The sequence below is a fragment of the Dermacentor andersoni genome, chromosome 3, assembly GCF_023375885.2.
Source record: "Dermacentor andersoni chromosome 3, qqDerAnde1_hic_scaffold, whole genome shotgun sequence".
NCBI classification, from domain to species: domain Eukaryota; kingdom Metazoa; phylum Arthropoda; class Arachnida; order Ixodida; family Ixodidae; genus Dermacentor; species Dermacentor andersoni.
This window is the reverse complement of record NC_092816.1, coordinates 7157609-7173060: the sequence shown is the minus strand read 5'-3', so window position 1 is coordinate 7173060 and position 15452 is coordinate 7157609. Positions and strand designations below refer to the sequence as shown.

General features: G+C 46.7%; 1 protein-coding gene across 1 annotated transcript in view; it reads right to left on the bottom strand.

Annotated features, from left to right (window-relative positions):
• The window catches only part of LOC129382151 (Na(+)/citrate cotransporter-like), a 32253-nt gene extending 17971 nt beyond the window's left edge, over nucleotides 1–14282 (bottom strand). Inside the window, exons 1-2 of the mRNA XM_055065656.2 lie at nucleotides 14128–14282; nucleotides 11021–11188 (exon numbers count right to left, since the gene is read on the bottom strand). Coding sequence (XP_054921631.1) covers nucleotides 11021–11188; nucleotides 14128–14211 — 252 coding nt within the window. The 5' untranslated portion in view covers nucleotides 14212–14282. The remainder of the gene's footprint in view (nucleotides 1–11020; nucleotides 11189–14127) is intronic.
• Nucleotides 14283–15452: the final 1170 nt, after the last annotated feature.

Genomic DNA, 15452 nt, shown 5'->3' with positions numbered 1-15452 from the left:
TTTTCTGCCACTGAAATTAAAACCGCAGTGAAGTTTTCAATAAATTAGTTTATACTTAGTTCACTTGAAAATACTTCCTCGAGTTTTGCATGTTTCATCAAAAGCGGCCAGTCAGCAAGATGTATTTTCCAGCGACGCGGTTTAAAATTTGTAATGGCTAGTGATGACGCGAGTTTGATGATAGCAGGTAGATGATAGCTGCCACATGAGGTGTTCAGGACTTCCCATTTAAAATCACTAAAAACACATGGTGAGCAAAAGGCCTAATTTAGGCAACTAAGATTTCGTGCAGTAGGCGAGAAATAGGTTGGATTACCTGAATATAAAAGACAAATGTTATCAGATAAAATAAAATATTTAATAAGCTACCCTCTTTTGTCAGTTTCACCGCAGCCCCAATGAGTAGAATGAGCATTAAAGTCTCCCACTAAAAAAAAAGAAAGGTTTAGGCAGCTGTTCTATTAGGTTTTCTAGTTTTCTAATCGTAATGTGGGTGTCAGGAGGAATATAAATTCAACAGATGGTAACGGTTTTATATGATATAACAATGATGGCTACAGGCTCGACACAGGTATTTGATTGACCGTGTCGGGTACGAGTGCCACCCTGCACGACTATAGCAACTCATCATGACAAACGGCTGGAGTGTTCGCGGTCCATTCGGACAACGGTGAAACCTTTAAGCTATTGACTGTGTTTAGGGCCTAAGTTGGTTTCCTGTAGATAAAATGCAACTGGCGAGAACTCGTTTATTATCTTTAAAGTCACCTAAATTGTGAATCAGTCCTCTACAATTTCAATGTATGATAAAATCCGTAGTAGCGGAATTGGGAATGTTAATTTATTTGTATGTGCTCATCAATTGTATGCGACATTGTGATGTGTGGTGCGCGACATGGTGCGGTGATCGGGACGGTCAGGAGCAGACGACAAGGAGTGCGCGCGCCGAGGCAAATTCCGTGCTGGAAGGAGAAAAACGACAACGCCGAAGAGCGTCCGGCACGCGGCGCAAGAAAAACAACTAAAAGAAGAAAAGCAAACGAATTAGGAAAGACCACGGGGCGTCAGGCAGCCAATCGGAGAATGCCTAATCGGCCAGAGAGAAGAAAAAGCGTGGTGCGCTTGCAGAAAGGGGATACGCCGCGGAGAAGCAATACGTCACGAGAGTCGGATGGTCAAACAGCTGCTCACATCCAGCCATCCGGATAGCAGGGTAGGTACCACCACCACCATCATCATCATCATCATCATCATCATCATCATCATCATCATCATCATCAGCCTAGTTACGCCCACTGCAGGGCAAAGGCCTCTCCCATACTTCTCCAACTACCCCGGTCATGTACTAATTGTGGCCATGTTGTCCCTGCAAGCGTCTTAATGTCATCCGCCCACCTAACTTTCTGCCGCCCCCTGCTACGCTTCCCTTCCCTTGGAATCCAGTCCGTAACTCTTAGTGACCATCGGTTATCTTCCCTCCTCATTACATGTCCGGCCCATGCCCATTTCTTTTTCTTTATTTCAACTAAGATGTCGTTTACCCGCGTTTGTTGCCTCACCCAATCTGCTCTTTTCTTATCCCTTAACGTTACACCCATCATTCTTCTTTCCATAGCTCGTTGCGTCGTCCTCAATTTCAGCAGAACCCTTTCGTAAGCCTCCAGGTTTCTGCCCCATATCTGAGTACTGGTAACACACAGCTGTTTTACACTTTCCTCTTGAGGGATAGTGGCAACCTACTGTTCATGATTTGAGAATGCCTGCCAAACGCACCCCAGCCCATTCTTATTCTTCTGGTTATTTCAGTCTCTTGATCCGGATTCGTGGTCACTACCTGCCCTAAGTAGATGTATTCCCTTACCACTTCCAGTGCTTCGCTACCTATCGTAAACTGCTGTTCTCTTCCGAGACTGTTAAACATTACTTTAGTTTTCTGCAGATTAATTTTCAGACCCGCCCTTCTGCTTTGCCTCTCCAGGTCAGTGAGCATGCATTGCAATTGGTCTCCTGAGTTACTAAGCAAGGCAATATCATCAGCGAATCTCAAGTTGCTAAGGTATTCTCCATCAACTTTTATCCCCAATTCTTCCCACTCCAGGCCTCTGAATACCTCCTGTAAACATGCTGTGAATAGCATTGGAGAGATCGTATCTCCCTGTCTGACACCTTTCTTTATAGGGATTTTGTTGCTTTCTTTGTGGAGGACTACGGGGGCTGTGGAGCCGCTATAGATATCTTCCAGTATTTTTACATATGGCTCATCTACACCCTGATTCCGTAATGCCTCCATGACTGCTGAGGTTTCGACTGAATCAAACGCTTTCTCGTAGTCAATGAAAGCTATATATAAGGGTTGGTTATATTCTGCACATTTCTCTATCGCTTGATTTATAGTGCGAATATGGTCTATTGTTGAGTAGCCTTTACGGAATCCTGCCTGGTCCTTTGGTTGACAGAAGTCTAAGGTGTTCCTGATTCTATTTGCGATGACCTTAGTAAATACTTTGTAGGCAACGGACAGTAAGCTGATCGGTCTATAATTTTTCAAGTCTTTGGCGTCACCTTTCTTATGGATTAGGATTATGTTAGCGTTCTTCCAAGATTCCGGTACGCTCGAGGTTATGAGGCATTGCGTATACAGGGTGGCCAGTTTCTCTAGAACAATCTGGCCACCATCCTTCAACAAATCTGCTGTTACCTGATCCTCCCCAGCTGCCTTCCCCCTTTGCATAGCTCCTAAGGCTTTCTTTACTTCTTTTGGCGTTACCTGTGGGATTTCGAATTCCTCTAGGCTATTCTCTCTTCCACTATCGTCGTGGGTGCCACTGGTACTGTATAAATCTCTATAGAACTCCTCCGCCACTTGAACTATCTCATCCATATTAGTAACGATATTGCCGGCTTTGTCTCTTAACGCACATATCTGATTCTTGCCTATTCCTAGTTTCTTCTTCACTGTTTTTAGGCTTCCTCCGTTCCTGAGAGCCTGTTCAATTCTATCCATATTATATTTCCTGATGTCCGCTGTCTTACGCTTGTTGATTAACTTAGAAAGTTCTGCCAGTTCTATTCTAGCTGTAGGGTTAGAGGCTTTCATACATTGGCGTTTCTTGATCAGATCTTTCGTCTCCTGCGATAGCTTACTGGTTTCCTGTCTAGCTACCAACCGCGCCCCAAAACTCCTCCCTGAGAACGGCCTCTCGCGACGGGACCGTTCCACACTCCTTCGTCTGCGCACGGGCTCCGTGTGGACGGCAGCTAGGCTCCATGGCAAGGGACGCATCGCCTCGCCGGCCTGCAGAAGGTGCGGTGACGCCGAGACCCTCGAGCACCTACTCTGCACCTGTCCTGCATTAGCCCAGGAGCGCGCTCCAGTCACTGCCACCTACCGACGGTATGGACTCCCGGCTACCTCAGAGACACACCTGGTCTTCCCGGCCCGCTACCACCTCCCAGCACTGGCAAGCCTGCTTGAATATGTGTACTCAAACGGGCTCCCAGATCGCCAATAGACTTCGACCTCGCACGGCCTCTGCCCGAGCGCCGGCCATCGCCCCTGGATGATGCTGACGTCTGCTGCCTGAAACCTACTCTCACTTTCCCCCTCTATCCTCTCATATTTCTTTCCCCGCCCCTATCCCCATTACGCTGCGCCGTGCTCCCATATGGGCTGCAGAACTGAGCGTATTTTCTCTCTCCCAAATCACGAAGAAGAAGAAGAAAGATGGCAGCAGTGGATGGGGGAGCGCTGCGTTTTTACATCGCGGCGCGCGTTCTGAAAACAAATTTTCTCTGTGGCTGCAACGCTAGAGCGGCAACGCGTGGAGCTTTTTCTTGGTGGCTTTGGTGGGGCATGCTGCACCGTAAACGCGATTGCTTTTCTTCGATTGTGCGTGGTTCGTCGCACACGGAAGCGCAACGATGCCTGGCTGTTGTTGCGCACCATCTGCAAGTCCAATTATGACTGAGGACCAAGTGTCCGAGTGCACAAGTTCCCATCTGACCGAGCCACTCGGGAAGCATGGATGAGAGCCGTTCTTCGGAAGGACTTCTCGCCAACGAAGTACACAGTGGTAAGTATTTCTTCTCTCTATTGTTATTCTGGGTTTCCAGACGAATAGGTTTCGTCAGCATAGTGCGCAATGCATTCGTGCACGCGTGCACAATAGATGGGTCTCTGCACCTGTCGACGCGCTTGTAAATTCAACGTTTTCGTCTGGCTTCATACCTGTAACGGCTTGTTTTTTTTTTTTATTTCAGCTCTGTGAAAAGCATTTCTTGCCATCGGATTACTTGAAGACGACATCTTACACGGACGTCAAGACAGGAAAAGTGGTCGAAGTTGCCATGAAAAACATCCGTCTGAAGAAAACTGCAGTTCCGAGCTTGTTTCCCAATTGCCCTGCCTATTTATCGCGTCCGCAAGTGTGCGTTCGAGATGCGCCGGCTGCCAAAAGAGCGCGCTTGGAAGCCACATATTTGCAAAAAGCAATAATGCTTTCTCAGCAAACCCAAGCAGAAGAGGACGCCAAAAATCTGGTTCGTAGCTTTGCGGACTTGCTGAAGGCCTTGCCAAGCTTTCAGAGTTTGGACTTCTGGACAATTTTGAACAAGGGCTCCAAGGTTTTCTTTTTGGACTTGTCACTTCAATCTGCTCCTGCAGTCCGTACTTCGGTGATCGTGTCCACAGACCTGCGCGTCGAAGTATTTTTTGGTGAAACGGGTGTGATGAAGTGTGGTGATGTGTTAGTTCCTGAAAAGCTGTGCGACTTGAGAGATTTGAAAAGTGTGTTACACATGATCGAACAGACACGTAAGGATATCAGCACTGAGCGTTCTGAAAAGGCCCGTCATCTATTGACATTGGTTTCGACATTGCTAGAGGAAGTAAGTGGAAAACATTTCGCATGCGAGTTGCAAGAATGGCATTTGGAAGTGCTTAAATTCTTGAAGAGTCAAGTTGATCTTGTTTTGAATAATGCTGGCCGATATCTCCCCCCATTTACTGGTTTTTGCTAGCCTTTTGTTCAAAATTTCACCTCATGCATATAGATTCCTGAAGTTCGATGAAGCTTAAGATGCCGCATCCTGATACGATCAGAAGACTGTGTTAATCGTACGATGTACGCCCTAAAATGGAGCAGCAAGAATGTAGCTTTCTTTCCTATGCAAAGCGTATTGTAAGCACATATAAAGAGCATGAAAAGACTGTAACGTGAATGATTGATGAGATTCACCTTCAATCATTTTTTTATTACAAGGCTGGCTTTGTTACTGGTGCTGCGGCAAATTGATCGACTGCAGCAAAAACTGCCCACGTATTTATGATACAGAGCCTGCTTGCTTCAAACAAGGATGTACACATTCTTCCTGCGGCACAAATCGATGCTAAGGCGCTGCACGACTTCCTTCGGAAGATTGTTCTTGATCTCGAGGCATCTGATTTTAGAATAATCGCAGTGATCTCGGACAATAACTCCATAAACAGAAAAGCCATGTCCTACTTCGCTAAGCCGGCAAGTGTCAGCATTGTTTACCAGCATCCTGCTGACGCATCACGACCCCTGTTTTTTGTGGTGGACTCAGTTCACATACTAAAGTGTATAAGAAATAACTGGCTGAATCAAAGAAACATTGGCAAATGCATGTACTTTCCTGAACCGAAGAGTGATGAGGCTGAACCAAAGATACAGCATCTTTCAAGGTATTATGCCAGTTGCACGAAGCTGAAAAGCACGAGCTCTTGAAGCTAGCACCAACGCTCACTTTGAAGGCACTGAACCCCTCGAACATGGAACGGCAGAACGTTAAACTTGCCTTAAAGATTTTTAACTCATCTACTGTTGCTGCTCACAGTGTTGCAACGTTCCAGCATGCAAAGGAAACCTCTCAATATGTTGACACCATTTTGACTTGGTGGAAGATTGTTAACGTCAAGACGCCAAGAAAAGGACAGCGGTTGCGAGATCAATTGCAAGGTCCAATAGTTTCATCGTCATGTCCTCAACTAGAATTCTTAGAGAGAGTAGTTCAATGGCTTAGTCACTGGAGAAGCCTCAGACATGACAATGGCCGCTTGAAACGTGAAACGCACATAGCTTTCAGCCACACTACCCATGCCTTGCACGAACTTGCCATATACTGTCTCGAAGAGCTTCATTTCGAGTATGTTCTTTTGGGCAAATTTCAAACTGATAGCTTAGAGGATCCCTTTGGAAAGTACCGGCAATTGTCTGGTGCCAATTACCACGTGTCCATAAGGCAGATATATGAATCTGGAAACAAATTGCGTTTGCAGAAGGTTCTGGACCTGCCAGATCTGGACATTCTACTACCACCAAGCGCGAACACGTTGGAGACAAGTGTAAATTCAGGAAACGGCCAGTTTCAAGTCACTGTGACCGACTCCGACATTGAGAAAAAAACGTCAAGGCTACCGGCACTAACCTATGTTGCCGGCTATTGTGCCCATGCAGCTCTAAAAAAGCTGACATGCGCATCTTGCAGTGAAAGCCTTGTGATGCAAGACGTCGATCTAGATGACCCTGAGAATGCATTAATCGCGAAGATGACAAGGGGTGGCCTGAAGTTTCCACGAGCAGTTGTAGTTAATGCTGTACTCTTTACTGAAATTATATTGGACAAGCTCAGGACACCAGAATATGCCGTACGATTTTTCAGCCTTCCTAGGCAGAAAGATACTCTTGTCGGCCTTGTGTTCGCTACCCTTCATGACTTTGAGGATGTAGATGTGTGTGATTTCGGTCATCCTGCACAGGAGGTAATGGGGCATGTTGTAAGTGCTGCAGCGAATACACTGCTGAACAACTTGTGCCGCACAGAAAACGAAAAATTACGCAACGCCGAGAACGACCGAAAATTGCAGACCTTGAAGGCCTGAGATGTTTCTCACTATTTATTTTTATTCATGAAGCTCTGTTTTGTTGAACATCTACGTATGTTTGTGTTGACAGAACCCTTGTAAAAAGAAACCTGTGGCGTAGCTAGGACTTATTTGCCTACATTATCAAAATTTAAACCCTGCATTTTGGCCAATTCAAATGTTATTTGAGTGCATTGTGCTACCTGTTTATGATTCGAACTCTCCATGCTACCGCAATCCATTAATTGCATGTTTTCCTTTAGGACTGAGAGTAGGCCTCTCGTTTTTTACTTACTTTTCACCATTATCTCAGTATTTTATGAAGACCAATAAGGCCTGCAAACAAGGCGGGTGGAAATAAAATAACCCCAAGAAATGGTACAACAAAGACGGAAGCTTATTCTTTTTGACAATTAGTTGTGCGTGACCCTATCTATAATGATAAAATTTTCACAATAAAATTAACCTCGATATCCGTGTGTCTAGCGAGGACTGTTTTACGCAATGCAAGAGTGAGAATGATAATTGTATATGGAAGATTTAAAATGTTTGTTTCTGAATGCAGTTTTTATCATTTCTAAATAAAGTATATTCTGTGTCTTCAATATGCAGTTTTCCTCTTTCTTTCGTTCCGTGAAAAGTTAAAGTGACTAAGCAGCATGCAGTTTGCTTGTCTTAGTCCCGACCAAACATCACAAACACAATAAGGCAGGTCGTGTTGCGATACACGCAAAAAAAAAAAAAAGTTGCCAATCAAGTAATCTAAGGAAGGTATGAAAGAATGCTACTTTCTATGGTGGTGTTGACTGCGGTGAACCAGCGGCTCCCCCTTATTTTTTGCGTCAGCTATACGTGTCTTGCTTTGGAACCGAAGCATCTGAATTTATAGGTTGCTGTCACTTTAAGGACAGCACTAATTTTCTCATGCCATAGTATCCGTGACGCGCAAAGAGACACACTGCAAGCGCAACGAACCTAGGCGCGGAGGCGCCGGCGGCGTCGACTGTCCGGCCCATCCGACTAGCGTGACGTCACACCGGCGTGCGGAGGCCTTACATTTTTTTCTAGGTGGCGTTGGCTCTACACCCAGCTGCCCGGCCAGAACGCCGCCGCCGTCTGCTCGTGCCACCAAGCCGCCTGCTTTACCTCTCCAAGCCAGAGCTGGCGCGCTCCGGTCACCCGGTCAGAAAACTTACACCACGACCTTTGGTGAGGCCGGCGCAACTCCTTTCGCCAACTGTCGCTGCGTCTCCGCATCGAGACTGTTATGCGTCTCTGCCGTCGTGGCAAGCCCGGACTCACGCACTAGTTAGCTTCACACTAGCCCCAAATGTGTCTTGCCACCGTGATGTCTATTTGGGTGTTTATTTTATTCTTTCTATTTCTTTCTATCATTTATTTTAAGCCTTTTTAGTTCCATTAAAAGTTTGTGTGCGTGTTCGAAACCAACGGCTTTTTCCTCAATTGGGTTCTCGGAGGCTCCGTTTAAGAGAACCGTTAAAACCTTTGAGTACACGAACCGTTGTCCCCATATTTGGGCATCACAGACATGTGTTAAAGATATTGTGCTATTGGCAGAACGGTAGCCGTTCAGGTTACCGGTGCCTTTCTTGGCGCAGTTACTACGAGTTTGTCTTTCTTAGTGCGCTCCAGAGAGCGCTGATCTTTTGGCGTCGATGACGCTGGAGTTTTTGCGTCGACCTCCATAGCCTTCTCCGAGGCGCTGTATGATCGCCATCCAGGCGCTGAGACGCGCGTCTCAGGCCTTGGAGTTCAGTTTAGTCTAGGGCCCTGCGAAACTGGGATCTGCAGGCCCGTATTTGATGATGATGGAGCAGCACTGGCTGCTGCCACCAAAGGGGCGGATGGATGGAGTTACTACTGGGCCACTGACTGTGATGCCTGTAGACCTCTGAGAGCACTTTGGCGCTACCCCCTGCCGCGCCGCACTGGCATAGGTTGTTTCAGGTAAGTGTGATACCCTCTTCCTCGCTTCATAACAGGAGACCTTCTCTTTCACCGTGAGTGCAATTATCTCTTTTTATTTCTTGCAGCAAGGGTAAGATCGCGAATACTCTGGATGATCTCCTTTGTAGTTTGTACAGTGTGGAGAAGCATTGCAGTTGTCAGTTGTCCGACTGATGATCATTGGCACTACACTTTGCACATGTTGATTTACCTCTGCATGGTTTCGATGCATGTCCGAACTTCTGGCACTTGAAACACTGCCTCGGGTTCGGGATATACTGTCTCACGTTGATCTTCACATACCCTGCACCAAGTTTACTAGGCACAATACTGGTACAAAAGGTAGGTACATGACGTGTTTGGTTGGGATTTGCTCGTAATTTATTCGGATAGTTATTCTTTGAACCTTGATTACATTTTGTTCTTGGAAACCTAGCAGGAGTCCTTCATCGCTCAGGTTTAAGAAATCTTCTGATATGACGCCCCTACTTGTATTTAGAGAACGGCGCGCTGAGATTGTGACTTTGATATCACCGATGCTTGTGAGATCAGCCAGCTTTTCTACTTGGTCTTTGGTTTCGAGTTCGAGGAAGAGGTCCCCACTTGACATCTTTGAGACCTTGTATTGCTTTCCAATTCATTCTACGAGGCATTTCGTAATTAGGAATGGAGATAGTTTTCTTATAGGTGTGGATCCTTCACTGTGTATCGCATGGTAGCATGGGAATGTTTCTAAGTTGCTTCTTAAAATGAAATCAAAAATCGCTTCGGTGCGCCCTCTTCTGTAAGGGCAATCTGGAAGGGGCGAATGCATTTGCCATGACATTCTGAGAATATTCAGCTGCGATGGTAGCCACCCACCACCGAGCCCAACAAGGGGACACTACGAGGTTAGGAAAATACCTGTAGACGTCGGCTATACAACTCCGCTATAACCTAATATATGTACCCAAGGCTGGGTAGATACACACAGTTAACCCTTGCTTCCTGGAAAACGAGAAGTAAAATAAAGTTAGTAGACGACAGGAAAAATTGAAAGTGAGAGAGAAAAACTAAGATCTGAGAGGGGGACAGGAAGAGGCAACTACGGAGTTCCTCCGGGTGGGTCAGTCCGGGGGTGCCGTCTACGTGAAGCGGAGGCCAAAGAGGTGTGTTGTCGCATCCGAGGGGCCGTCAAGGTCCAAACACACGGCATTGGCCCAACCCCCAGGACCCCCTTTTCCTCGGACACGGCTAAGCCGCACACGACTACACGCGGGAGGATCCAACCCTTGTGTGCTCCAGTACGTGGTGTCGCAGCACACCAAACGCTTGCCAATTAAACAAAAGCCAGTGCTATGTCATGCCGACTGTGAATGATAGCCTTGGTCTTCTTAGTGGGGCATCTGTGTTCTCGAAGTTGAACGCTAACTCTGGTTTTCATCACACTATGTTGTCGCCCTAAAATAAATAAAATAAAGCCAGTTAAGTGCATTCATAACGCCAGTTGGGCGTGACTGTTTTTAGAGTGCCGTTTGGTATAGCGTCAGCCCCAGAGTTCTTTCAGAAGAAAATGTCGCAGGTACATGAAGAAATCTCAGGCGTGGTAAACATAATAGATGATGTACTCATTTTTGGCTGCGACAACGCTCAACATGACCAGCGCCTGCGTCTAACTTTAGATCGTCTCACAAGTGCTGGCGTTACGTTTTACAAAGGAAAGTGTTGCTTTGGGGTAACCGAGATAAAGTTTCTTGGCTGTGTGCTTAGTCGAGATGGAATCAAGCCGAACCCTTAAAAAGTTTGAGCTATCAGAGAACTGGCGACGCCAGATAACGTGTCTGACGTTCGGCGGCTGCTCGGTATGACTAATCACCTGGCAAGATTCATAATAGATTTGGCTTCGAAAACGGCGTTATTACGTGTGAAAGGCATCTTGCAGTTATTACCACCCATCAAGCGTGAGAATGAGGGGTCGGCAACTCATATAAATTTCAAGGGTTTCGAAAGAGCTCTGCGTTTTTTTTTTCAGTTCTGTTGCAAGTCTTATGAGTGCTTGAGTGGGGGAAGCGGTCTCCCTATAAGAGAGCTTTTGTAGGAAGAAAGAGTGGTGCGTACGAGATGTGCTCGTTTCCAAATGTCAGCGTTGACCTCAGCGAGTCACATTGGCAACGGTATAAACGAACTCACGATGTCTTGCACAATGGGCATCATGAGCAGGCTGAGCGTCCGGTTGTTGGTGGTCTCGGCCAGCATGGAGGAGATGGTGGCCAAAATGGCCTGTACTTCGATATGCGACCGCGCTGTCCAGAAGGTCGGCTTGAACAGCTTGAATAGCTGTGGCAGTAAGTCGTATTCCTGCGTGCACGCGTGGCATCGATTCACTTAGCGAACGGCTCAACCAGCAACGCCACTCATACGAACGTAAGAAGCCCTGTTGCGGAGTCTCGTCAAGCTCAGTCCGCGGACTATAGTAACTGCTGCGCGTGAAGCTAGTTGGCACCTTGTGTGTTTTCACGTCGTTAACCTGCCCCTACATTACCTTGTTACGCCTTTAACCAGCGGCCACAAAGTCCGCGGAGTATATGCCACTATGAATAGATGCCATTCTCAAGGGGCGCACGATATAAGTACTTTAGAAAGTTCAAATCTAGTGCTTTTACGCGTGATAACGCAGCAACCTTCGTCACATCAAAAGTTTACAGGGTGCAGCATCCACGAAAGGTTGTAGCCTTTCACCAGGCTACAATTCAAAGTTGTAGCCTGGTGCCGATGTGCAACCAACGCTGCGTTTCATTAATCTACACGTTGCGTGCCCGAACTAAGCACAAATTGAGCTTTTTAACACAACCCGCGCCTTGTGAGATTTTGACGATGATATAGGCGTTTTAGGTATTCTTCGACGATATAGACTGTCTTAGGTTTCGATGTCGGCCAAGTCGCTGACGACATCGGCGATTAAGCGTTAAGTATATGAGGCGGAAACGTGGAAATGCGGTCTCGAAAAAAAAAAGCAAATTATGCCTTATACTCTGAGCGTCGCAAGAGCCGACGCAAATCTAAATTTGTTACGAATGCTTAGTTATGGACTACTAAAGCAAAAATTGTTGCAAGAACCTTGACAGAACATACCAATTCGCTTTAATAATGTAGAGGTACGCACGCGAGTCGTAGCCCGTTCCCGCTCTAAGAGCTTCATTTCCGCCAATTCCACACTTCCGATTGAGCGCGCCCATGGTGATGGAGGCTCCAACTGCGGTCTTGGGTCTTCATGGTCATTGTGGAGGGACAGTATTTGACTGTCAAAGCTAACGCCAATATTCTTAGTAAGTGGTCATGCGGTGTAAAATCAAGCCAAGTTTTTGAACAAAGCTCGCGCGCTAAATCATCTAGCTTGCTGCGACAGTGCACACTCACTACGCTGGACAGCATGAAGCGAACCAGGGCACCGCGTGTACAGTATATGGAGAACGTCGGAGGCTGTACACGAATAAGGTACCGAATCCATTCTAAACAACAGCGCAAATATGGACTACCGATTTCCAACGGCAATTTTTATTAAGAAGGTCACAAATGTGTATACCCTCGTATACGTAATTTCCAAACGAGCTGCCGCGTTGCCAAATTGCAAAAAACAGAATCGAAAAGAAAGGATAAAAATATTAACGGAGCAAAAAGACAATCCTATTTTTTTAAATACCACGGATTACCACACGAATTGCAGCGTGGCAGTGCCAGAGAGCCCTCCGTACCTTTCAGCACCTTTAGGTTGTGTTCTTGTATTCAGACATTTATGCAGTTTCTGGATTAAGGCTGTCGCTTCCAAGAGACCATGTCTGCTGGAGGTAAGAATCACGTGAGAAAAAGTTACTCCTGACGTTCGAGTCAGCCCACAGCGAGCATGTTAAGAGGGTCATGGCACACACGTGACTCCGCAATGCTCTTGACAAATCATGCCACCATGCCATTCAACACAGCTTCTCCGCGCAAACAGCTCGTTTAGAAGAAGCAGGCTTTCTTGGTCACCTTCTCATATCTTCGTTTGAGGCGTTCCACAGGAAGGCAAGAGACGCGTCAACAACATTTCCAATGCACAGCCAGCGGTGCTAAGAAAGGTGGCCGTCATTCCGTATATCTACATCGCCTGTCGGACAGAGTGAAGACGATAGGATGCAAGAATTTCCCTTGTTTTTCTGCGCCAAACAAACTTTAGCAGTTATGTTGCAGGACTTGTCCTGCGAAAACGGAACCACGCAAGTTAAAAGGCAAAGACACAAACAAAAAAAGCTATATTATGGAGTTTTACGTGCCAAAACTACTTTATGATAATGAGGCACGGCGTAGTGGGGGGCTCCGGTAATTTGGACCACCTGGGGTTGTTTAACGTGCACCTAAATCTAGATACACGGATGTTTTCGCATTTTGCCCTCATAAACAGTTTTGTTGAATGTACCAACGGAGTTGTGTATAGTTGTCCCCTTTCCGGTGGACTGAGGTACGTAAGATGGACCAAGGTACGTAAAGCAGCCTGACAGATGCCTAAATGTCAGACTACAAGAACACAACTTAAGATGCTGAAGCGTACTGGCGCTGCAACCCGTGTGGGTGCGCTCCGCTGTTTCATCAGAGTGCGGTCGTTGCAAAGCATGCGAGTGATCGCGCAAGAGTGATACTTGAGGCGGCAGTTAGAGCCAAGGGTGATTAGGGCGGCAGTAAGTCTTCGGTTGGCTTGTCACACAAAGAACTAGCACATCTTGAATGCGCAGTGAATGGCGCCCTTTGCTAATCTTCGTTGATATTTCAAGAAGATTGAGGATTGTAATTTTTTTTCTGCTCTGTTAATCTTTCAATTTCTTTTCAATTCTGTTTTTGCAATGTGGTAACGTGGCAGCTCGTTTGGAAATCACGTGTACAAGTGTATACTAGTACCCTGCTTGATGAAAATCTCAGTCGGAGGCCACAGCTTGTGCATGTCCCTTCCTTCCGTTCATTAACGTGCTGTCATTTACGACAAGGTAGCCGCTAGTCAGGCAACCTCAATGAGCGATTTCTGGGAATACCTATATGCTATACCGAATACTCATACTCGCACGCTAAGCGTTGGGAGCTGCAACTTGACGCCTTTACGGTTGCTTTGAGAGCACACGCATTTATAATGAGCTTCTCTCACACCAAGTGCAGTTAGTTGGAAAGGGGCTCAGCGTGATTCGAGAAGTCCCCGGTCGCTGTCATTGAGTTCGCTTGTATACGATTCATGAGCACAGCGCATTTCACGAGAAAGTGCAGACGTGGCGCACCTCAACGACCCTGGTCGCCACCTGGACGGCCCCGAGGACGATGATAATGCCCCACGGCATCTTGCACCAGGCCTGACGCACCATCACGGCGGTTTTTCCGAACAGCGAGCCGAACGCGCTCACCAGAAGCGCGGTCCACGTCAACAGGGTCAGCAGCGTCAGCCTGAGTATCACAAATTTATCGGTATTAAATGAGCCTCCATAGACAGGTCCTGTAATGACACCAGCTCCCAGTGCATATTTCTAAAACAACTACTTGTTTCTGAAGAGACAAAAGAGTTTATTTATTCATCGCAAGCTTCTTCCTAAGCTCCAGCAAGCAGCGGCGCAAAACGACTGGCAGCGATGTGTTCATGATTTCGATTCCGTTCTATATTTTACCTGATACACGCAATCAATCCCGCGGGCGGCAGGCTTTTCGATGTTTAGAGCTTTATAATGTAACCTTAAAAGTGTAATCAACTAATACCGAGAGATAAAGGACGGTCGTACCACGCCACGCGCCCGGCATTTATCCTAGAGAGTTCACATTCCACAGACTGACGAGCATCTACCCCAGATATTGTCCAAAAGTGTGTGCATCTTAAAACGGCACCCACGTTAAGCACTCGTGCCTCAAGAAAAAAAGAAAACTTAGGTAGCTCATATTCTACCCTATGGACGTCAGACTCTGGAGTTTTGCAAGACACGTAGCGCCACCTGCCGTTGCGAAGAGGCAGTAATTGGGTAGTGCGAAGCCCGACTCCCTTGCTAAGTTGCCTATGCAGATAGCAACTGCGAAACAACGATTTAACTAGATTTTGGCCCATATTGCGAGTGTTTTGCGCATTTAACACCCAGACAGAGAGCTATGAATTTCTACGCTAGTCGGACGCGCCGCCGAAGTGCCGTAAAGCGCTTGCTGGCTCACTCTTCAGACTGATGGCGGAAGCGACGGCAACCACGACAGCACCGCGCGCTACGAAGAAACTCCGCAATCGACGCTACTGTTGTGTTGTAAATCGCCATGAACGTGAAGGGCAGGATAACAACGTTCAGTTTTACCGATTTCCATTGCGATCGTATGAAGGGGAAAGGCGAGAGCGCTGGATACGGCCCGTTCAACCTGTTGGTTAATCGGATTACTTGCATTCCCCACAACACAGCGGCTCGCATGAGAAAGTGCGACAATTTTGTTATTCTGTAATTGTGTTGCGAGGCCCTGACGGAGGACCGTGGTAACCGTGCGAAAACTCAAGCATCTGCAGCCGCCACTTCGTTAGTAACAGAAAAAACAACGTTGCGAACCATCATGCTTATGTACCATCGATATCTCCACCTTTTAA